A 24,192-nucleotide genomic window follows, 5' to 3' on the forward strand; every position below is an offset into this window, starting at 1 on the left:
TCTTATGAATTGACTTACCTATTAATAAAGTATACTTCGAAGTGTTTATTCAAACAAAATGTATTTATTATTGTAAAAAGATTACAAATAAAAAGATTAGGCGACACACAAACACCTTCCTTGAACCGTTGTTTGTATACTATGGATGAATAAATGATACCATGAATCAGTACTGAAACGAGCATTTTGATATCGATACCGGTATTAGTATCAAGTTATTTACTGAATCTTTGCGTACGATACCAGTAATGAACCGAGCATTTTTGGTATAAGTCAATACCAGTATGATACGCAGTTCTTCTCTTTCTCTACAGTATTCGTATATTGTAACAAGTGGATAAGTAATACTAGCTGACAATCAAATCCAGCAAATCATTTCCGTCAGTAGTTATAAAACCGGAATCTGTCACTCAAATTTACACACAGAAACCGCGTGTTTTAGAGAGTGAAACTGAAAGTGGCGGCTGCTATTAGTACCACCGTCATCTACACCAATCTCTTAACAAAATATCCAATCCAACAGTACTCATGGCGGAGATAGACGACGGCACTTCACCACCGCAACAACAACGGCGAGTCCCACCTATGATTTCACTTCCACCACCACCACCACAATCCTCCTCATTCCAAACCCAATTCAGCCCCGGACCACTCACCCTCCTTTCACCGATTATTATTACCCAGACGCCGATGATTCCCGCTCTTTCTCCCAGCTTCTCGCCGGAGCCATGGCTTCCCCACCTGCTTCTGTCTTCGACCACCCCAAACAACCGGACTCGGGCGGCTTCAAGCTAAACCGACCCAAGGATTTAGTAATCGCTCAATCCCCATCTGGGTTCATGTTCCCACCTGCTTTTAGCCCCTCTGGATTCCTCAACTCACCTGGCCTGTTGTCACCTCTACAGGTATCATATATTGCATTTACTTTATTCATTCATTCTTGTTATATTATTATATATATTTATATCACTAATTTGTTTTATTTGGACTTAAAGTTTGACAATTTTCACAAGAAAACTGTAACCTTTGACCTTTGAAGTCAACTTAATTCATTTTCAACTTTAATTTTGACTTGTGCAGAGTCCTTTTGGGATGTCTCACCAGCAGGCTTTGGCTCACGTCACATCTCAAGCTGCTGCATTATCTCAATCTCAATCTCAATCTCATTCTTACTCCAATAATATTTTTCAAACGGAATATCACCCTTCTGAACAACACCAGATGCTCAACGCGGTCAATGAAAAATCGGATCTCGATTCCCAAACCGGGTCACCCGATGATTTATCCGACATTACAGAATCTCAACAAATGAATTCTGTGTATACGGATACTAATGACTGTTACAATTGGCGGAAGTACGGTCAAAAACAGGTCAAGGCAAATCCGCGAAGCTACTATAAATGCTCACATGTTAACTGCACGGTTAAGAAGAAGGTCGGGCAGTCGCTTGATGGTCATGTAACTGATATTGTGTATAAGGGGCAGCATAATCATGACCCGCCTCAGCCTGGCAAGCGAGCTAGAGACGGCGGTGATGTGAATAAACCGAATAATTATCAGCCGGAAACGCGTGTGGTGGATAAACCGGTACCTGATCAAGGGTGTAACCAGTTGGTGATACTTGATCAGGGTTGTAATCAGTTAACTGATCAAGGGTTTAATCAGTTGGTGAAAGTTGATGAACCGAATGATGAACCTAATCCAAAAAGAAGGTATGTTGAATACATTGTTTATGTAAATATGTATAATTATGTTAATTTTGACATTTTTGCACTTGAATTGAAGGAATATGGAAGTCGGGCCCGTGTCTAAAAATGTGGTCTCAGAATCGAAAATTGTTGTCCAGACAAGAAGTGAAGTAGATCTTTTGGATGATGGGTTCAAGTGGCGCAAATACGGGCAGAAAGTGTTGAAGGGGAATACTAATCCAAGGTGATGTTTATAATTATATATTTGGGATTTTATCTGAAAATATAAAATGGTTCAATTTGGTTATATGAAGTTTTGGCATGTGCAGGAGTTACTATAAGTGCACATTTGCAGGATGCAATGTGAGAAAGCATGTAGAAAGGGCTCCATTGGACCCGAAGTCTGTGGTAACAACGTATGAAGGGAAGCATAATCATGATATTCCAGTATCTAAGCATCGAGGCTACATTAATAAACCGCCACAGCGCAAAGACACCAATTTAGGAAACAATGAAAGACCGGTTCTGTTACAGATGAAAGAAGAGGCAATAACCGTGTAAATATTGTTTTGATCAATGTGGTCATGTTGCCTATAGCGAGTCCATCACGGGCCTTAGTCGCTCTATTTGTACTTTATTATGTCCTTGAGATTAAGCGGTAGATGATGTGTTGTCATTGTAGGTCTTGGTATGTTCTTTGAGGGCAACTTTTGGAATGTTGTATGGTATAGATTTTATTTTCCTAACATGGGGATGGGTCATGTATGTTTACGTGAAAGCAGTCTTGATTAGCTTTTGTTGCACCCTTCTTTCTCCTTTTAACATTTAACCCGTGTGGAAGGCTGGCTTCTCTTTGATTTAATACGTGACCCATATTAGGATTGAAAGAGCCCAAGTTGGTGTCAGGTCTGAAACCCAAGTTACTGCCAAATAGATGGGTATTCGGGTATAGAATTAGTCTTCAATTCTTTTGAGAGTAAGGTATTAGGTCATGCTCAACCCGATTACCTGAAACATGGACAACCATTTACCTAAACGATATCGGTTTACATTTGTTTTTTTGTTATAAAAAATCCACTAAATTTTAGGTTTATAATTTTCATGTTTCTTGTAATCGAGTTATATAAAACTTGAATGGTAAAACTTTATTTGTAAATCCTAATGTTTAACTTTAACAAACCTACAAGTAAACTTGACGTCTCTAGGTACACCTGTCAGATAACTAGTCGACAGGTACTAATCTATATTGGATCGGGTATGAGACACAATTTTGAACTGTCTCATAAGTCATACCCATCTCATTACCACCCCCATAAGGAGATCGAATATATTTCATGCACAAAAAGAAGGAAACGAAAAGGGTATCTGTTAGGGTTTAGCCATCTTGTTGGGAGCTATCGCCAACAATTTTAGTAGTAGAATTCCCTGCGCGTTGCAACAGTTGTTTGGTGGGTATCAGTTTGATTCGTTTTGGTACGTAAATCAAATCAACCCAAACATAAGGTTGTGAAATATTGATACGTCATTACATCACTGATAGTTCAATATCGGTACTAGGGATGAACATTTTTAGTACCGGTACCGAATCGGTACCAAATTTTAAGTTTTCAGTACCGATACGGTACCGGTATTTCCCGAATTTTGCACGAAATACAGAAACCGTGCCGGTACCGAACCAAACATTTTGGCACTAGTACCGGCATCAAATATTTTTAAATTTTCGGGATCGGTACCATCACGAGCTCATCCCTAATTGGTACCATTGTTGTCCGTTTAGAATCGCTTTGTTCGTCATGATATGGGTGAACACTTTTTGTAGCCTACAATACAAAAAAAACCACTCAATGTCTCTATTTAAATACAACTATTTCTGACATTGTTCACTCGCAATTGGTTCGGTAATCCGACATGTTGCAACAGTGCTATTAAAATTTGTAAGATTTGATATCCATGATTTGTATATTAGTATTCACCTCGCGAAAAAAAAATCACATTGAAACATTGATAAAAATAATCACATAGCAACACCAAAGTTGAAATTTCATAAGACATCATATTTTAAAGATTACGAGAGGAACACCAAAAAAAACATTTGAAAAGACGTAACCTTTGGCAGCTTTGACGACTAGTACATTGGTACTTTGGTGGCTTGTACACAATGACGCAAAACTCGGTTTTTATACTTTTGTATAAAGTTTACACGTAAAAGTTGATATAAATAAGCACAATGCAACAATATATTTGGATTTCATCTTTCCTAAAGACAAACTCTCTCATGTGTAACACTATTCAGTTACAGTTTACGTTTTCTTTTTTTAATTCTAGCCCACGATCACAGACCGTCTAAACAGATACGACTTCAATCTTTTAGAGGTTTAAAACAAACTTTAACGTCCTGTTCTTGAGTTTTTTTAAAGGAGGGAAAGGAAAGTAAAACTAATAATAGTCAAAAAATAAGTGTTCTTGAGTTTTTTTTAGGATGGAAAGGAAAGGAGTAGAAGGAGTTAGGAGGGATTAAATTAATGTATTTTCCCAATAAGTTATCCTCCCAAAAATGAGATGATTACTAAGGATAACATAATTATCCTTTCTTTTCCTTTAATTTCCTTCCAACTCAAGAACACACCTAATTAAAAAAAATATCCTTCCCTTTCCTTTCCTTTCTTATCCTTCCCTCTCCTTTCTTTTTCTTTCTTTGGTTAAAAAACTCAAGAACAAGGCGTAAAAGTGGGCTTATTTTTTGAAATTAATAATTATTATCATTTTAGGAGTAGCATACTAGCAATAGCATAAAGTAAACCCTAATTATGTTTAACTAAAAAAATTATTTTATTTTATAGGAAAAATAGTAAAGCACATGTAAGAGCATTCTCAACTCATTCCCTATATTATTGTGAGGAGAGTTTGTAAATTATAGGGTGAGGTTTTGAGTGGTTGTGAGTGTAAATTATAGGGTGGAGAGAGAAAAGGTAGTGATTTTTGTAAATTTGGAAAAACTTTGTTTGTCCCTATTTATTTTTTAATATTTGTTGAATTGGTTGTGAGTAGATGAGAGAGAAAACTGTAATGATAAAGGTATAAAGTAATATTATTTAATTGAACAGGAAAGATAAATGTAGTGTTTTGTAGTGTAATTATAAAGATGAAGATGGAGATCCGGGCGAGAAATCTCTAACAATTTAAACTAAGGCAAACCGAGTTTTTAGGGGCTTGAAGATCCCAAAAGGATGTTTAGAGTTTAGACTATAGAGACCACAATTTTATGTTGATTAGGATGAAGATTGAGAACGTATTCCCGAGCTCCACTTAAGGAGAGAAAGGAAAGAAAATAGATGGAAAGATAGATGTTGGAGTGTTCCCAAGTTTTTTTTATAGAAAGAAAGGAATGGAAAGTTTAAAACTGGTGTTCCCAAGTTTCATTTAAAGGAAGAAAGGAAATGAAAAGTGTGGGAAATGTAATGTTTTAATGGGTGAAAGTTTTCTTTCCAAATTGGAAAGAATTAAATGGAAAGGAAATGAAAAGAGTTAGGATGTGAGAAAAGAAAGGAAAATAAAGTTTTCCTTTCATTTCCTTTCTTTTCTTTTGTTAAGTTAACTAGGGAAATGCTATTTCTTGAGTCACCGTACATTCAAGAAATCACTCCATGATAATAGTATATATTTTACAATAAATTACAAAGACAAAATGGCAAAACAGGTCCTTTATGTTTTCATGGTTTTTCAATAGTCGTCCTTTAGAAAACTTAATGGCGGAAATCATATTCTGTGTTTCCAAAATGTTGCACGTTACGTCCTTTTTCACTAACCCAGTTAGATTTTTTCGTTAAGTCTCATCACATGAGATGCACGTGAGGGTAAAAACGTAATTTCATCTCCCAGATCATTTCCCCCCTTTTATAACACTCCCCCGTCTTTTCATTTTCATTTATAATCCTTCATCTTCTTCTCCTGCTTGTCTTCTCCGACGTTCATCTTCCACGATCATCATCATCATCGATCAACTATTCCATGTAAAAATGACATGGGAAATACACGAAACTCGGGAAGATTATGATGTTGACCTATTTTACGGCTTACTGAAATTACGTTTTTTTCTTTGATAATTAGGTTTTTTTTTGGGCATTTTACTTACAAAGTTATGGTATTTTGCAGCTGGTTATCCAAATATTTTTAGCTTAAAGATCCATCACGGTGGTCGATTGACTAGTCCTCCAAATCGCACATATGTAGGAGGTACTTTTAATTTCGTGGACCTGATTGACATTGACAGGTTCTCCATTTACGAAGTTAGTGAAATGATGAATGTGTTAGGGTATTCCACTATTGATATTATCTTATATCAATTTTTACATCCTGAGAAAGGATTAGATGATGGTCTTGAAGACCTGTGTAGCGACCAAGATGTGCTGAGGTTAGCTAGCTACACATGTGGAACATCATAAGCTCATTAATGTCTATACTTAACATGGGGTTAAAGATATTAAAGAGTTTTGGTCTTCACCTAAGCCAAAAAAAGGCATATCATTGTCTATTGAAGAAATTGATGAGCCTGGACCTTATGCTATTGTCCCTGTTATGCAGTCAAGTGATGTTGGGAAGTCAATTGATTTTGGGTAGTCAAGTGGTGTTGGGAAGTCAATTGATTTTGGGCAGTCAAGTGGTGTTGTGAGGTCAATTGATTTTGGGCAGTCAAGTGGTGTTGGGAGTTCAATTGATTTTGGGCAGTCAAGTGGTGTTGGATTAGAGGTGGATGTTGGGTTAAAGGGTGATGAGGTGGATGTTGGGTTAAAGGGTGATGATGTAGATGTTGGGCAACAGATTGATAGTGGACTAGATGTTGATAGGCTAGATGTTGATTGTAGGGTAGAAGGTGATAGTGGACTAGATGTTGATGTAGATGTTGGGCAACAAGTTGTTGGGCCAGAGGGTGATTGTGGGCTAGATGTTGATATTGGGCCAGAGGTTGATGTTAGAGCAGATGTTGGGATAGATGTTGATATTAGGCCAAAGGTTGATGTTAGAGCAGATGTTGGGATAGATGTTGATATTGGGCCAGAGGTTGAAGGTGGGCTAGATGGTGATATTGGGCCAGATGGTGAGGATGAGGATGTTGTGCTACAGAGTGAGGTTGATAGTGATATTGAGGGTGGGGTTGAGACTGATAGTGAGGGTGAAGATGATAGTGATGATAGTGACTTTAAAGGTAATTTATGTGAGGATGATAGTGATAGTGACTTTGACTTCAATGTGAAAACAAAGGTTGTGCATAAGGGTGAGAATGATAATGATAGTGATAGTGATTTTAGAGGTGATGAGTGCAAAATTACTGATGATCCTGAAGTTGATATGAGGGAGTACACTTTTAATGTTGACTTAGAAGTGAAAGATAAGAACCCTGACCCTAAAGATATAGATATCCAAGATGAAATTATAGACAATGACAAAATACCTAGTGGGTCAGAATCTGATGAGAATGAGACTCATGTTAGAAAACACCACTTGCATACTGTTAGAAGGGAAAATGCAAATAAGGATAAGGAATCTAGAGTCAACTTTTTCCTAGGGCAAGAGTTTGGTACCAAGCAAGAAGTGAAGTTGTTGGTTAAAATACATTCAGTTGAAAGTAGGAGGAAGCTGTTTTTTGCAAAAGATGATAAAGTCAGATTAAGGGTACAATGTGGTGGTAATTTACCAGATTTTGATATTGATGATCATGGAGTGCATATTGACAGTCAACCAAAAGCCAAAGGACATGCTGGTAAAACAAAGAGAAGTGAAGGGGGTTCTTTAGAAAAAGGGAAACAAAAGGTTGTGGTAGATAAGACTAAGGGCCCTATTAATGTTGGTGGTAGGGGGAAAAAGACAGACCCAAACAAATTTCAATGTCCCTGGTCAATGTTAGTTTCGAAACCAAAAGGTGTTGAATCTTGGGTGTTGAGAAGATTAAATAATGAGCATAAATGTCTTCAAACAAGGAAAGTTAGTGCTTGCACATCCACCTTTTTATCTTATCAATTGCTAGATCAAGTTCACTCCAACCCTGAAATACCTGTCAAGTCTGTGCAAGAGCAATTTCAAAGACAATATGAACTAAGAATTTCCAGATTAAAAGCATACAGGGCTAGGGCTAAAGCCAAGAAAATGGTGCAAGGGGATTACACAACACAGTATGGTATGCTTAGGGATTATGTGTTTGAATTGAAAAAACAAAATCCAGGTACCGCTGTAAAAATTCAGGTTGAGGAGGGCACAGGCACAAATCTACCAACTAGAAGGTTCAAAATGATCTATGTTTTTTTTGGTGCTTTAAAGCAAGGGTTTAAGGCAATAGGGAGGGGATCTACTGGGTCTAGATGGTGCATTCATGAAATGACCATTCCCAGGTCAAATTTTATCTGCAGTTGGAGTTGACCCAAATAATGGAATCTACCCAGTTTCTTTTGCAGTTGTAGAGACAGAAAATCTCAGCTCTTGGACTTGGTTCCTAGAAAACTTAGGAGATGATATGGATTTGGGTCCAAACTCATGTTTCACTTTCATGAGTGATAGACAAAAGGTATGTTACTAATTTTATGTTTGTTTTTAAGTTATAACTTTCTTGTACACTGCACTATATCTGGATTTAAGTTGTAACTTTATTGAACAGGGCCTTCTTCCTGCTATTGAAAATTTGTTACCATGTGCTGAGCACATATATTGTGTTAGGCATATTCATGAGAACTTTAAAGCAACTTATAAAGGGAAGTTGTACAAAGATCTGTTATATAAGTGTGCTCATGCAACAACAATTCCTGAATTTGAGACAGCAATGGATGAGTTGAAAGCATTCAACCCGGATGCCCACTTGTGGTTGTCCAACATTCATCCTAAACATTGGTCTAAGTCACACTTCTCAGGTATGCACTTTATCTCTTTAATGTGTCAACTGTCATCTTTAGCTTTGTGTCATGTGTCAACTGTCATCTTTAATGTGTCAACTACTTTGATTTGTTCATAGGGAGGGCAGTGTCTGATATGTTGATTAACATGTGTGAAGTTTTTAATGGTAAGATTGTGGAAGGCAGAGACATGCCTATCATATCAGCACTTGAATACATAAGGGAATACTTAATGATACGGATAGTGAATGTTTTGGAGGTTATAGATAAGAGTGAAGGGTTGCTTACACTCACTGCCACCACTGAGTTGCAAACATCAGGACAAATGCAGCACATTATACTGTTCAGTGGAATGGGGGAGATCTATATCAGGTTAGTGGCAGACCAGGTAAGCAAAGAGTTGTTGACTTGGTTAAGAGGACATGTACATGCAGAAGGTGGGAGCTGACAGGTACACAATTGTCTATTGTATTTCATTATGTAGTTAGTTGGGTAGTTGGGTAGTGTTTGAACTATGTTATATATGCAACCCAGGTATTCCTTGTGAACATGTGGTGGCAGCAATTTGGAACAAGGCTCTTAATGGTGGAAGGGTTGGTGCAGTGGAAAGCTGGGTTAATCCAGTGCATAGAATGGACACATGGAGACAAGTTTATTCTTTCAAGATCAATCCAATCAATGGCAGGCCCTTATGGCCAAGGTCTCAAGTTCCTACAGCTCTTACTCCTCCCAAACATAACAAACAAGTTGGTAGACCAAAGAAGGCTAGGAAGAGATCAGCATTTGAGTTAGAGGACTTGACTCAAGGTGGTAAGTTGTCAAATAAAGAAACCAAAGGAGCTTGTTCAAAGTGTGGAAATACAGGACACAACATAAGGACATGCAAGCAGGCAAGGTGATTGGTCTTCTGGAAGATTGGGCAGGATGTAAGGATGATTTGTCTTTTGGAATATGTTTTAGTTTATGTATGTGTTAATGTATGTTTGGATGTTGGTAATTTGGTGTTTTGAACTTGGATTAATGACTTTAGGATGATAATTTGGTGTTTTGAATTTGGATATGTAATGACTGGTTGAATGGTAGATGTAATGTCTTTATTTGAATGGTTTATGTAATGACTTTGGTAGTCTCTTTATTTTACTTTATGTAATCCCTTTTTAGTGAATGTCTTTGACTAATTGAGGTAATGACTTTGGTTGATTTTTTTTTTTACTTTATATTGCATTCACATTGTGGTTATTGCATTCAGCATGTCTAGTGCAGTCAAAGTTGGTTATTTAATGTCAACATATGTCTAGTGCAGTCAAAATGTGTCTAGTGCAGTCAAAGTTGGTTATTTGCAGTCAAAATGTGCCTAGTGCAGTCAAAATGTGTCTAGTGCAGTGCAAATGTGTAGTCAAAATTAACAATTGAAACCTGAAAAACAACCAATACAACCTTGAAAGGGCAATAAACCTTAAAAAACTTACATTAGGATGGTGTCATAAGTCAACAACAACAACAATCAACAATAAAAGACAACACAAACACCTTATTAACCTAAATAAAAGCTACATTCATCTAGAACAAAAGTACATAGATTATGAAACATATCCAACTAGCAATCAACATCCTTTTCATTTTGCTTGCTTTGTATCCCAGATTCTTGTTTGCTTCCTCAAGCTTGTTCTTAGCTTCTTCAAGACTATTATTAGCTTCCTCAAGACTGTTCTTAGCTCTGAGAAGACCAGGTATGATGTCCATGCACCTTTGACACTTTTTATGGTCAAACCATCCAATAAATTTGCAATTTGAACCCTAATTTCAAGCAAAAACATATAATTACTCGTGTTAAGCACATTCACAGAACCCTAATTCAAGAAGAGAAATAGGAAATTGTACCTGGACAGGGCATGAGTAGAACCGACGACCTGGATTTTTATCCGTCCAAGAGGTTTTAATCACGGCTTCTTTACCACACTCACAGAACACCATCATTCACGGCTCGTAATTCCCCCCAATTTTCCCCCAATTTGATAACGGCTGGTAACCCTAATTTCTAATCGAATGAGGGAAAAGACGGGGGAGTGTTATAAAAAGGGGGAAATGATCTGGGAGATGAAATTACGTTTTTACCCTCACGTGCATATCATGTGATGAGACTTAACGAAAAAATCTAACTGGGTTAGTGGAAAAGGACGTAACGTGCAACATTTTGGAAACACAGAATATGATTTCCGCCATTAAGTTTTCTAAAGGACGACTATTGAAAAACCATAAAGGACCTGTTTTGCCATTTTGCCAATTACAAACATATGGCATAATATTCATTCAAATATATATTGCAAAACCATTCAAAAAACAAACAAAATGATTAAGGAGAAGCAAATGATTAATTCGGTCACCAATAAACAAGATTGGACCACCCTAATGATTATTATTATTCTGTTCGTTGAGGCAATTAAGCGGTTGGTGAATCCCCAATTTCTCACTCTGCACCACCACCATCATCTTTTTAACACCCTAGTTCTCTGTTGCAGAGCACACCAAATTAGAGATCATGATGATCATCATCAAATTGGCCCCACAAGCATCACTCTCACATTCTTTCACTTTCCTTTTATTCAATTTCATTTTTCCTCCGCTTGTCTCGCATCAATCACACCCCAATTTCAAGTTTTTCAAATTAGGGTTTTCTCTATTTAGGGCTTTTCTCAACTGGGTTTGATTTTTTACATCATGGGTTGTGTTAATTCCAAGCATGTGGTTAGGTATCTCAAGAATCTTGATCTTGATTATAATGATGGACATGTTATTAAGAAGTTGGAGAGTGATGGTAATCGTCGAGACGACGGAGGGTGTTCGGGTTTCGATCCGGGTGATTTGAATGATTTGAAAGTCGAAAGATTTAAGGAAGCCGAACATGTGGCTGCTGGATGGCCTTCTTGGCTTAGTGCAGTTGCTGGTGAAGCCATTGATGGTTGGTTACCGTTGAAATCGAATAGCTTCAAAAGATTGGAAAAGGTACAGCATTTGTTTTAAAATCTTGATTTTGTAGGAACAATGATGTGATTTTTTAATGTTTTTGTTATGTAGATTGGACAAGGTTCATATAGTAGTGTGTACAAAGCGCGTCACGCGAAAACTGGTAGATTTTATGCGCTAAAAAAGGTGCGGTTTCACAATTTGAAACCCGATAGTGTGAAGTTCATGGCTCGAGAAATCACAATCCTCCGTACGCTCGACCACCCTAACATTATGAAACTAGAAGGGTTAATAACATCCACATTATCATGTAATATATACTTTGTTTTTGAGTATATGGAGCATGATCTCGCTGGATTATTATCATGCCCCGATATTAAGTTCACTGACTCCCAGGTTAGTAACATCTAACTAACCAAAATGAACTAAATAATTCAATGTAACAAAGATTAAATGCAGCTAAATGAGGTTGTGTTTTATGCAGATTAAATGCTATATGAAACAATTATTGAGCGGTATTGAATATTGTCATTCTCTTGGAGTTCTACATCGTGACATTAAAACAGCAAATATTTTGGTGAATAATGAGGGAATATTAAAGATTGGTGATTTTGGTCTAGCGAAGTTCCATGGACCTGAGTGCAGGGAATCATTGACTAGTCATGTGGTGACTTTATGGTATCGGCCTCCTGAACTTCTTCTAGGATGCACAAATTATGGGACGGGGGTTGACCTTTGGAGTGTCGGATGTGTTTTTGCTGAACTTTGTTTCGGCAAACCGATTCTCAAGGGCCGAACTGAGGTGAAAACATATAAAAACTGTAATCTATACGTACACATATATATATGTATGTATACATCCGTAATGTGTAATTTTACATCTTTTTCAGGTGGAACAATTGCACAAAATATTGAAGCTATGTGGAACACCGCCTGATGAATACTGGAACAAGTCGAAGCTTCCGCTTGCAACGATGTTTAAACCGCATCACGCGTATGAAAGCAGTCTTCGGGAAACGTGTAAACAGCTACCGGAGACTGCAGTTGACCTTATCCACACGTTACTTTCTATAGACCCTTGCAAGCGTGGGACCGCCACATCTGCGCTAAAAGCTGAGGTATGTTTGTACACTAGCATGTCATTGACCTAAATGAAGAGTTTTGACTGCTGTATGTTAGTTCTAACCAGTTTCTGTTAAATGTAAACAGTATTTCCATACGAAACCGTATGCGTGTGATCCTGCAAGCTTGCCAAAGTACCTGCCTAACAAAGAACAAACTTCTTTCGGTAAAGCTGGCGTTACAGACGCCCCGAATAGTGGAAGAAGAAACGATGGTGATGGTTCATGTTTAAAAGTATCACAAGGGTCTAAATATGAAGGTCTTTGTGCACTCCCGACTCAAGCAACAACTTCAAATGGTGGTTTTGTATGGGCAAGGAGAAGATGTGGCAGAAATTTTACCATGAGTGACGGTATAGTGTCGGCGCATGCAGCCGCCCAACAGATGCCAGACAATGTAAAGTCTACTAGCGTTGTTTGCAGTGGATTTAGAAATTGTAGGGTGAAAAGTGTTAATAAATCTGGTTCTTTTGATTCATCAAAAGTACATAATTCTCAGGATTTACTGATTGTAAGTTCCCCTTAGAATTTAGGTTAAAATTGTTGACTTTAGAAGTCAAATTTAATTGTTTTGTTGTAAAATTGGATATTGATCACTTTACTTTACTTTACAATGATGTTGAAGATTGTGCATTTGTAATTATGACAGGTTGAACAAGAAACCATTTTTGACACTTGGTCCCACCGCTGACTAGGTCAAACAAAATTTTGGAGTTCAAGAACTCATAAATCCCAGTACTGATTGAGGTACATACAAAAGTCAACACTTCACCAATTATAAACAAGCAGTTCATGGCCAGATTTAAAATCAAACTAAAAAAGATAGTCTCAGGCAGTGTTGAATGATAATGAAAAATGATCCTGTATTTACAAAACCTGTAACAAAAATGTCAATGGGTACATCAAAACTACAACAGCGAACCGTATCATTGGCTCAAAAGTTCACATAAAGAGAGAAAAAATTGTTCCTTTTCTTTTCTTTTCTTTTCTTCTCATTCCAAGCTCAGGAGACATAAAAAATTCACATTGTTTTTAAATAAATCTCAGGATTGATGTACAAATGGGGCCAAGAACATATATGAAGTAGGAATCAACAGGATGAAGTTAAGTTTCATCGCCTGCTACTAACGTCGGTATTTGACCACGATTAACAAAGTCAATCTTGTTTAATCTCAAACAGCATAGCACTTTCTCTGGCAACTCTTCTGGTTTTTGAGCCTGTTTTATTCAAAAACAGGTAATCATTTATGCACTTGTTTGTAGAAAATGATTTAGTTTTTAAGTTACCTGAATTGTTAGGCCTAGGTTCATTATCCCGTCTTTAAGGCGTTCACGAAACGCGTCTAAACCCTTTCTTGCTATGTAACTAAACCGATGAATGTCCAGGTCAACTTCAAAGTAATTTGATCCCTGTGTTTAGATACGTGAGATTGTTAAGTTAAGAGCGGTTTTACATTACTTGATTAATATTGAGTTTAAAATGGAAAGTACCCGAAAGAAATTATGTTGAGGGCGTGAAAGGACAGGTTTTTCATTGTAAGCGTGCAAAAGCTTTCTCTCGGTGCTGTTAGACACGAGGTCATCCGGGTTGACCACACCCACCATTATCTTCAACCGCTCTCTAAACGCTACAATCGTTTCTTTTCTGAAACTTTTCACCTTTTCCATCTCATCATTCACTAAATTCTGCACATGTTCATTCACTCTAGAATATGAATTACAGAATATGACATAAGTAACCAGACATCTTACTTACTTTAATGCTGTCTTGAAACTGAGCGGATGTGTCTTTCTCGTACGTGTCTGACAGTTTGAAGTATAAGACGAGGCTTAAACCCTCACCATCACTGTCACTGAGGAACATTTGAGCATTGCAACTAGGCAACTGTAGCAGCAAATATAATATTAGGTCTTTCTTTATATTAATTTAAGCGGTATTGAATTTGTAAAAACAAACCTGAATATTGATAATGAGGAGAGGTGGCAATTTTCCATCGCCTTTTAATTTAGGAAGCTCGAGGTGTTTGGCAATGTGGTTGACTTTTCTCGGGCATACAAACAGATCCACACCGAATGGAGTGTAGGGACAGTAACTTGGAGCCGGTTTCTTTGATTTGTCTCTGCAAATTATGGCCATTGATCTGTTATAGTTACATGGAAACAAATACAATTCTACCCTTCTCAGTCTGTTATAAGAACTAGGGATGCACAAAAAACCCGGGTTGGGAACCGGGCCCGATTTTGAACCCAAGCAGAAGGGTTGAAATCTGAAACCAACCCGGTCAACTGGCAAATCAGATCCTTTTCCCCTCAAAAACCTGGTTGGAACCAAACCGCTTTTGTCAAATATCGGAGTCGGGCCCAGGACTGATTGTGCATCTCTAAATTGACCCAATGTTTATGAGCGTGGGGAATTTGAGGAAAAAATTGGCGTTGGCCAAAACCCGATTTAGGCCCAGGACTGATTGTGCTTCTCTAAAATGACCCGATATTTATAAAGGTGGGAACTTGATGAAAAAACCCGGTTTGACTTTCTTTGACCCGATCGACCTGGTTTCAACCTGAACAGGTTTGGGCCAAAATCTGATTCGGGCCCAGGAATGATTGTGCATCTCTAAAATGACCTGAGTTTATGAACATGAAAATTTGATTAAAAAAAAGACCGGGCTTGACTTTCTTTGACCCAACCGACCAGGTTTTAACCTGAACCAGTTTAGGCCACAAGCCTGATTCAGCTCAGGCCCAGGCCCAGGCCCAATTGCACGTCTCTAAAATGATCTGATGTTTATAAAGGTAGGGAATTTGATGAAATACTTGAAATAATTTTCGCTTCTGAGAGTGAAATTGGACGGTTCAATAGCTGACCAACATCCAGGAGTAGGTTTCTCATCTGTACAACACGGAATCAAGAATCCAGCCCGTGGACGATAAAAGAACTTTTCTGTAGCACCTGCATTTCATTTCATTTGATTCATCATGGTTTCTTGAAACAAAACCATATAAGTAAATCTTTTAGAGTGTTTTATACGTACGAGTTCCATTGTGATCGGTTTTTTTCTTTGCGAGCTTAATAACTGTGGGTTTTCCTGTCAAGTTCTGTGAGCCTGAGTTTGATGTGTTTGTTATATTATCATGGAAACTAGCAGAATGAAACAGTTGTGGTGCGTCTGGATTCCAGATCGGTGCTTGGTTTTTGTCACCATTATAGCTACTGTAACTACGTCCTAACTTGTTTGTAGGGCTTGTTTCGCGGTTTATGTTGTCCAAGAATGCCACGTCATCGTCCCGGTTTGGATCATCGTCTTTAACCAATCAAAGAAATTGAGTAAGGCCTTTTAATCCTTTGAATATGCCGTCGACTTTCAACCCATTTAACATGGTATTGATACAAAATGACATATTTTTTTTTAAGAAAATGTTCTAAGAACGCGATAATTGGTTTAAATTTAAAAAACCGGTTTGAGAAGTTACCTCCATTCACGCTACTAAAGTCATCATCAGATTCAGAATCTTCCATGCTGCTAACGGAATCAAACCAAGGTTCGTCTACTGCAACACGAGAATGCTCATGTCTTTAACGAGCTAAACAGATGAAACCAAAAAACTAACAAAAACTTAAAAGAACATGGGCCAAGTATGTTGGACACATAAAAACTATCATTTTATTCACAAAGTTAGATTATTGTGTGAACGTTAAAAAACATTGTTTAGGGTCAACATGGCCCGACATGTTTTGACCAAACCGAGTTAGAATAAGGAGTAAACAACTTGTACCATTAGCGGCACTTTGACTAGTGTGCAAATCAGCGGGTTCAAGAGAATCAGAAGACACTTCCCTGCAGGTGACGGTTGTGTCAACCGGGGGGTCTCCGGCATCGGTCTTCTTCTTCTTCTTAAGTTTTTCAGGCCTACGTATCTTTTTGCTATGCCGACGCAGTGATTTCATTGGTTTTATCGTTCTAGCCGGGCTTGAAGTACATCCGCCCATTTTCCCTCTTTTTCTTTCTTAACGTGTCGATGCTGCAAATAACATTTGATCTTGAAAACTCAAAACGACAAATGCCAGCATAAATTCAATAATTCTGCAAATAAAGATCAACATTTTTTCAATTGGTATGCATATAAAGAAAGAATAATAATGAAGAGGGTGATGAAGTTACAATCTCCTCGCTCTCTCGCTCGATTGATCAGATCATGGGAGGAGAGGGGAGGAGAAGGGGTCGGATCGGGGTTGAACCTAATTAACCTATAGCCTATAGGTTGGTTGATTGTTGTTGTTTGTGAAACCAATGGGAGGTTTGTGAATTTTTTAAATTTATAGAAATGATGATGATGATGATGATGATTCTTTTGAATGTTTTTTTTTTCCTATAAAAACGATGGGTTTTGGAGGAACAAGATTCCCACCTCTCATTTTGTATGTATTATTATGCTTTTGCTTGCACATTCATGGTGATTGGTGAGTCCAATACATTTATGCCCGCACAACACAAATATATGATTAAATTCTAGTACGTTTATTTGCATTCTTTTCATACTAGTTTTATTTGCTTTATCGCATACATTCGTTTCATACTAGTTTTATTTGGAAAACCACTAATCATTTATGGTCTTTTCAGTTGTGGTTATATTCTTCAACAAACTTGTATACCTTTTACACACATGTATTATTGTAACCTTAACAATATTAGTATGTTGTCACTATTAATATTATTATCATATATATTAATTTTCAACTTTCTTCTGCAGCATTGCTGTTTGTAGCTTTTGATGTCTATGTTGTACCCTATGTTCTACATTATTTAAGGCTTAAGATGTTGCATCACATGTTGTGTGTTTTCGATTGTATTCAGACGTATCTTCCTCCTTTACACGTGCTTTTGCTGAAAACTGCACCATCACCATCAGTAGTTTATTAATCTAATACAAGTGTGTATACTTTTTCTATTTCTTTTCTTTGCTTTGCTTTCCAGTTTTCACTTTTTCAGTCTCCATCCCACCGTTTCATTATTATTTCTCACATCCGTTTCGATGGTGGTTGTTGGATGTGATTGTTGCTCCTTCGATTTCTACTGTTACCGAAACCTAGGTGACTGTGGTGTCGGCTGCGTACTTTACTCGGAGACTTGACTCCCTCCTACGCTTCTCCATCCACCGATCTCCGACCAAACCTTGGTGGCGGCGGAGTGGTGATTGTGAAAGGTCTGTGGTGGTTCACTGGCTGTCACCTTCGTCCTTGTGGTATAAGTTTTAAATCGCATGTGTACGCCGTTGCCTCTGGCGGTGGTGGATTTATCAGTGTTGTTGTCTGATTTTGTTCAGGAACCCTAGGCTTTGTATGCCATTTGTTCAGGAAATCTTTAATGAAAGAACTCATGGTTTGATTTGGTACCTGAAACTGGTATGGTTTCTTTTCACGCATGCAAGGTGTTTGATGAAATGCCTTATTTGGTTTTTCTGGTACCATCTATAAATTGGTATTGAGTTATGTTTGATGGAAAATCAAGGTTTCTAATTGGGTTGAGTTTATAAGCACACATATCACTTAACAGTTATACTCTCGCATATTTGGTGATGATTACTCTGTAATTCGGATTATTTTGATGGAGGACTATTGGTTAATGAATCTGTCATCTTCCCTGTTGTTTATGGCTGTGATGATGTCCTGGTCTCACGCGTGGCAATCTATGTTGCAGCAGTGTGCCGGACCTGAGCCTTGGTTAACACCGCGTGAATTTTTTATTTTTTTGTGGGTTATTTTAATTCAGTTGTCAGATTCTTGAGTTTAGGTCATGATGTTCGTTTTTGAGCCACTAAATTTTTACAAAATTTAGTGTATATTTAATTTGTTATTTTTTGTGTTTAGCGTGTATTTAATTTTATTCTTTGTGTTGTTGGTTGACGTTTATTGTTTTGTTTTGTCTCCTATGTGTGTTGTTGGTTAATGTCTATTGTTTCGAGGCACGGTTGTGCAAAATTGGGGTGGGGGTTTCGGGGTTACTTTTGTATTTGAAAGCTTCTACGTTTTGCCTATATTGTTAAATACTATGAGCAATATACCAAAAGCCACATGTTTTGACTTAATTCACAGGTGTAGGTTAAAAATTTTCTTTCAAACTTGCTCTTTTTTTCGTTGCGCCATCTCTGTATAACTACATTTTCTTAAATCCCATTGGTCATTGTTTGTTAAGTTGAAATCAACATGTTTTCTCTTTTAGTTTTCCTTTTAAGAGAATTTAAATATCACAAGAGTTACTGCTTCTAAATTGTTTGCAGATTGTTGAGATATGTGATCTGATTGAAGTGTAAATGTATGCATTCATGATAGGTATGCCATTTTAACATTGAATTTACTTTTAAAAATTTGGATCTTAAGATTTGAAGTGTAAATGTATGCATTCATGATAGGTATGCCATTTTAACATTGAATTTACTTTTAAAAATTTGGATCTTAAGATTAATGTGTTGCAGGGTTTACCATTGGAGGTGTATTGATTCAAGTTGAACTGAGTTGAGGAGGATTTACTATTGCTGTTTTAGGCCGTATTTGGTGGGGGTGGCTATGATAACTTCTGTAAACCACTCCTGTTCAAACATGTGTGGGTCTTTTGGTTGTTTGTTGGAAATTGTTGACATGTGTTGACGGCTGTTTGTGACCCTTTGTATTGGTGGTTGTACTCTTTGTTACGAGAGTAATATGTTTGTAGCTATGGTTCGTTGTGTTCAATGAAATGTTTCATTTTTGTTATTGTATTCGGCAATGGTTTCACAACCTCCCGCGCGTTGCGGGGTCGAAATACTAGTTTATTCTAAATGTTAACAAAAATAGCTTCTTATATTATATGGGTTTAAATCAAAAGATGCACTATTAGAAAATAATCACGTATTAAAACCTTGAAATCGTTTAAACCGGTCATTGGTTTGACTTCTTTTTTCTTTTTTTTAGTTCCGGTTTGTTGGTCGGTTTCAAAATTGTCAAAGCGTAGTGAACGGTTGGTTCGCAGTTTATACTGGCAACCGGCCGTGATAAACCAGACTAGACTGTAAATGTTGAATGCATTTTAACGTTTTTTATTATTAATTATTATATATGTTTTGTAATATATATTAGATATAGTTAAAATTTAATTGAACATAATCTTTTTATTGCAAATAACTTGGCTATAAGTCTTCAAGTTAACCTAATTGCAGTATGATTTATTTTATGATCTTTGTTGTTATTATTTCACGTCCTAGATCTTCAATCAATATTTACCATTTATATGGCTAAAATTATCATTTTTTATTTATGATCCTTTCAAGTATCATATTATGTTGGTGTTTAGTTAAAATTTATGGTATATTTAAATTAATAATTATTTTAAACTAAATTTATTATTAAAATTTAAATTGTGAAACCAAACTGGAACCAGGCCGTTAGTAACGATTTGGTTTCAACTTTCAATGGTTGAGTTTGGTTTTGGACGACAAAAAAATTAGTATTAGCGGTTGGGCTCACAAGTTTAACTTAAAAACCATCAAAACCGACACTGAACAACCCTACGTAACATATTAATTTATTTAAAATGAAAAAACTTATAACAATATCATATCCAAATTAAAGAGAATAAAATGCTTGTTTTTATGGTGTAGTTTTTTTATAAAAATATTAACGTTTGAAAATGCTATAGTCGTTTAAAAATCATGGATGAGAAGTTAGTTTACAACTTAAATTAAAAACATAATATGATTAAAGATGAGGGACCAAACTTGTAAGTTGAATGGATTGTGTTTAAAAGACAAGCTTACCCTTACTAACACATGTACCTCATGCTTTAAGTAGGGGTGTTCAAGAAATCCGAAATCCGAAAAAAACCGAAATCCGAACCGAAACCGAAACCCAAATAAACCGATCCGAATTCTTATTCGGATCGGATCAATCCGAATATCCGAATAACTAATTCGGATTCGGATCGGATTCGGATATGGAATTTGAAAAATTCGAATTGTTCAGATTGTTCGGATATTCGTTTAATCCGAATAAAAAACATGTTTTTAGTGGTATTTTCCGGTTTCGTATATTTATTAGACTATTATTTGAAGTTTAAACTTTAAATTTTTGTTAAGAGTAATTCGTATTTTTTGGTTTGTACGTTTATTGTGATTCTAAACTATTAAATGTTATGAACAAAAAAATACGAAAATTTTTTAGGTTTATTTCGGACTATTCGGATAATTTCGGATATTATCCGAATCCGATCCGAATTGAATTCGGATAGATTCGGATCGGATAGGAATATTCCTAATTCGGATCGGATTGGATTTCGGATAGGTCCAAAAATTTTCAAATCCGAATAACCCGAACCGAATAACCTGAGTAATCCGTTATCCGATCCGATGAACACCCTTAGCTTTAAGTGTTGTAAATTACTTAAAAATGAGTGTCTTAATTTGCCCTTGTTTGATGTATTATATCTAACTATCTATATAATTGCCTAACATAAAATCTTATGTGTCATTCTCACATTGTTCCCTACTCTCTCTAGAGCCATCATATTTCTTTATTTCTATCTCATTGATTTAACCCGGTTTGACCCGTTTAACTTTTACACGGGTCATAACATCTCAAATACGGGTATCGTACCTGCCAAGGACAAACCACCGTCCCCTTTCATCTCCTTACTTCAAACTTGAAACCCTAACCAATCTAATATAACGTTGACTACCATCACTTCAACCCTAAATCAACAATCGCTACCCATTCAATCTCCTTCAATCCGATGTAAACCAGGGCTACTATACTTTGATTCAAGGTTAGTACGATCCTATTGATTTGTTTTTAGTTGCCAATAGATGATTAAAAACTGATTTCTAACCCTGCTAATCTCTGAATATAAAAGCCCTAATCCGAAAGGATTCATATAGAGAAAACCCTAATTTAATCAATTTCAATTTGGTATGCAGGTCACGAACCCTAAAACGTTGACTTCGATTTCGTCTAAGCTTTACCTTTTATGGGTTTTGATTTAGTTAAGTCGGGTGATTTGATTAATTTTACACCAATTCAAGTTTTTGAAGCTTCTGTTTTCGTTGTTACTCATTTGGCTATTAATTTCTTTCCGAATTATTTTATATTTTGTTTTTAGTTTTCAAATTGTGGTTTAAATGAGGTTAAAAATTTTAGGTTAACAGTCTTTGGTTCAATAATTGAGATGCATTACAAGTGATTTTTTGTGATTCAAATTTGCAAGCCCCAAATATATGCCATTTTTTGGGTCATTGATGTTTGATTCTAGATTCTCAAGTCTCGATCTGCATTAAAGGTATCTTCACCCTTCTTTTTTTAATATCAAATCTCTAATTCTCTGACCCTAATTGATTTTGTTGATTGATTGGTGTTAGAGATGGTGATGGAGGTTGGTGATCGGTGGAGTGACATGTTTGGTGCCTGGTTATTCCTCTTCATTAAACTTTGAACCACGGGTACTTCATTTGTTGATTCCAAAGTTTAATATGATGATTTTTGTGCTATTATAATATGTAAGAAACTATATAGCAATTCGTCATTACACCATATTTATGTTAATTAGTTTTAAATTTGTGTGTAGAGATGTATTTATGGATTTGTAGTGTATTTTATGATAAATCCTTTCTAAAGCCTAGAACTGAAATAATAGCCTAGAACTCATTATTCATATTAAACCTGATGATGTAGGTTCTTTGGCGAATCGCGTTCAATGTTAACAAGGTATATCTAATGATGCGAAGTGTATTATTGGGTTCAATGTTAACTGTTTTCTTTATTCAAAGTAAATGAACCGTTTGACAGAAGTTTGTTTATGTTTGTTTATTCAATAAACGAATGTTATTATGGTCCAAGCATAAATGGAAAATTTATATACATAACAAAAATATATATATTGATTTGGTTGTTTTGTATAGGATCAAAAGCTTTCAATAGGCACATCTGTTTGCATCCTAACATTCTGCTTTTGTGAATAAAACAAAGTTTGTTATGCTATTATTTAGAGGGTCCATCGGTTTCCCTTACACGGATAGGTCTAGAGCAGCCGCATCGCACCGAATACAGATTAAAATTGTTACATTATTAATATATATGTGATGGCATGTTGACTTTTAAGTCAAATGGATTACTCTGTAAACCAATTTTCTTTTGTGTTATTTTAAATTTGCAAGAGGCACTGTATTAAATTTGCACTTGTAAGTTTTGAAAAATCTTAGGTTTTACCTTTAGAGTTAGGTTCCCAGTTGCTTTATTGTTTGGCAGCTGAATGTTTTTGGCTTATTACGGATATGAATACCGAAAACCAAATTGGTATTTACCATAGTTACAATTATATGTCCGGAGGGAGCAAAGATTCAGCAAGTCACTAGAAAGGAACCTAAACAATCAGCGTTTAAATCTAACGACATAAAAAGGTACCTTGCTAAGTGCTTTTGATTCTAAATTTACATATTAGTGAGGTTTCATCTAAATTTTTAAGGTTCAACGGGGACGTTTAAGTATTGAAGATTAACAAATGATTACCCGTTATGAGTTTGGATGGCTAAACGAAAGTAGCCGAGGGTGCAGATTTTCCAGTGTTTTGGGGGCGGAAAACAGTAAATAAAATGCGTTTAGTGGCTTTGCAAAATTAGTTAAACACGTTTGTGTGGGTTGTGGCATTTTAATCACTCACGAGTGTTGGTTTGATCGGTTAAACACGTTTGTAAAAATTAGTTAAAATTGTCAATGTGCATCTTTTAGATTACTTAGTAACTATATAAATTGTTATAAAATAAATTAGTATTTGGTGCATACATTATTAGGGTTCACTTTGAGTAAAACATGAGTTGATATCCTTTACAACAAAGATAATTGTGTTGGTATAATTGTCGGTATCTTGGGTTTTTTAAAACAGATAGATTGCAATTTATCTGGATTATATAGTGGGTTCAGGTTTGTTAGTTTTGGGATTGAAAGTTTTAGGGATGAAAAAAAGGACACAAATTACTGAATTTGGGCATGAAACTTTATGCCTAATGTTTTTTTGTTAATTAATAGTGTAAAGAAAGAGGTTTTGATAAAGTTCAAGATGGTTCCGAGAAACAACAAATAGTCAAACCAGTGATAAGGGCGGCAGTGGTGTTGTGGAGGATGACGATATAGGCGAAGTGGTTACAGTTATTAAGTATGTTCTAAACTCATGTAGAAGATTGGATGGAAAGAGAGTTGTGAGAATGGCATATTGTTACAATCTGCGCATTCTTGGAAGCAAACGAGGATTTAAAGTTTGATACAATAATGGTAAATTATATATTTTGTATGGAAACAATAATCAAACATTTATTTGCTGTATAATCATTCTTCAGACATATATTACCAATATATGTTAGTGATTCATTGTGATGAAGATGATAACCATCTTCAATCATTTTGCTCATATGCCAGCGAACAAATTTGAATTTGTAAACAAACTGTTTTAAAAACCATGATAAATAAATAATTAAAGCACTATTGCAAAATAAACATGTTAAGGGATAAAAGCATGATCCGAATGA

At 36.2% G+C, this 24,192-nt stretch overlaps 2 protein-coding genes, 1 long non-coding RNA gene and 1 pseudogene across 6 annotated transcripts; 3 read left to right on the forward strand and 1 right to left on the reverse strand.

Annotated features, from left to right (window-relative positions):
* The first annotated feature begins 449 nt into the window (after window positions 1-449).
* On the forward strand, window positions 450-2,430 carry LOC143596319 (putative WRKY transcription factor 4; annotated as a pseudogene). The gene is made up of 4 exons (XR_013146689.1): window positions 450-905; window positions 1,081-1,712; window positions 1,786-1,932; window positions 2,018-2,430. The product of XR_013146689.1 is annotated as a putative WRKY transcription factor 4 (transcript).
* An 8,490-nt stretch (window positions 2,431-10,920) lies between these two features.
* Window positions 10,921-13,603, forward strand: LOC143596330 (cyclin-dependent kinase C-2 C-like). Its single transcript, XM_077075125.1, has 7 exons — window positions 10,921-11,569; window positions 11,642-11,926; window positions 12,015-12,332; window positions 12,421-12,648; window positions 12,740-13,162; window positions 13,301-13,410; window positions 13,488-13,603. Exons 1-6 carry the CDS (start codon window positions 11,285-11,287, stop codon window positions 13,340-13,342), a joined length of 1,581 nt encoding a protein of 526 aa, XP_076931240.1. The 5' UTR covers window positions 10,921-11,284; the 3' UTR covers window positions 13,343-13,410; window positions 13,488-13,603.
* A 121-nt stretch (window positions 13,604-13,724) lies between these two features.
* Window positions 13,725-17,005, reverse strand: LOC143596337 (protein ENHANCED DISEASE RESISTANCE 2-like). The gene is made up of 8 exons (XM_077075133.1): window positions 16,123-17,005; window positions 15,684-15,953; window positions 15,466-15,601; window positions 14,609-14,771; window positions 14,408-14,536; window positions 14,143-14,337; window positions 13,939-14,061; window positions 13,725-13,869 (listed from the first exon to the last, which is right to left on the reverse strand). Exons 1-8 carry the CDS (start codon window positions 16,166-16,168, stop codon window positions 13,756-13,758), a joined length of 1,176 nt encoding a protein of 391 aa, XP_076931248.1. The 5' UTR covers window positions 16,169-17,005; the 3' UTR covers window positions 13,725-13,755.
* A 4,200-nt stretch (window positions 17,006-21,205) lies between these two features.
* LOC143595575 (uncharacterized) lies at window positions 21,206-24,013 on the forward strand. 3 transcript variants are annotated; one of them, XR_013146548.1, is made up of 5 exons: window positions 21,206-21,443; window positions 21,815-21,953; window positions 22,033-22,081; window positions 23,000-23,444; window positions 23,582-24,013. It is a non-coding gene; the product is annotated as an uncharacterized LOC143595575 (long non-coding RNA). The 3 variants fall into 3 exon arrangements; XR_013146549.1 differs by having other exon boundaries at window positions 21,815-22,081; window positions 23,000-23,461; window positions 23,600-24,013; XR_013146546.1 differs by having other exon boundaries at window positions 21,815-22,081.
* Window positions 24,014-24,192: the final 179 nt, after the last annotated feature.

This window comes from Bidens hawaiensis, unplaced genomic scaffold, assembly GCF_021521415.1.
Source record: "Bidens hawaiensis isolate Kalapana, Puna unplaced genomic scaffold, B.hawaiensis_p1.1 tig00001721_1, whole genome shotgun sequence".
Taxonomy (NCBI): Eukaryota; Viridiplantae; Streptophyta; class Magnoliopsida; order Asterales; family Asteraceae; genus Bidens; species Bidens hawaiensis.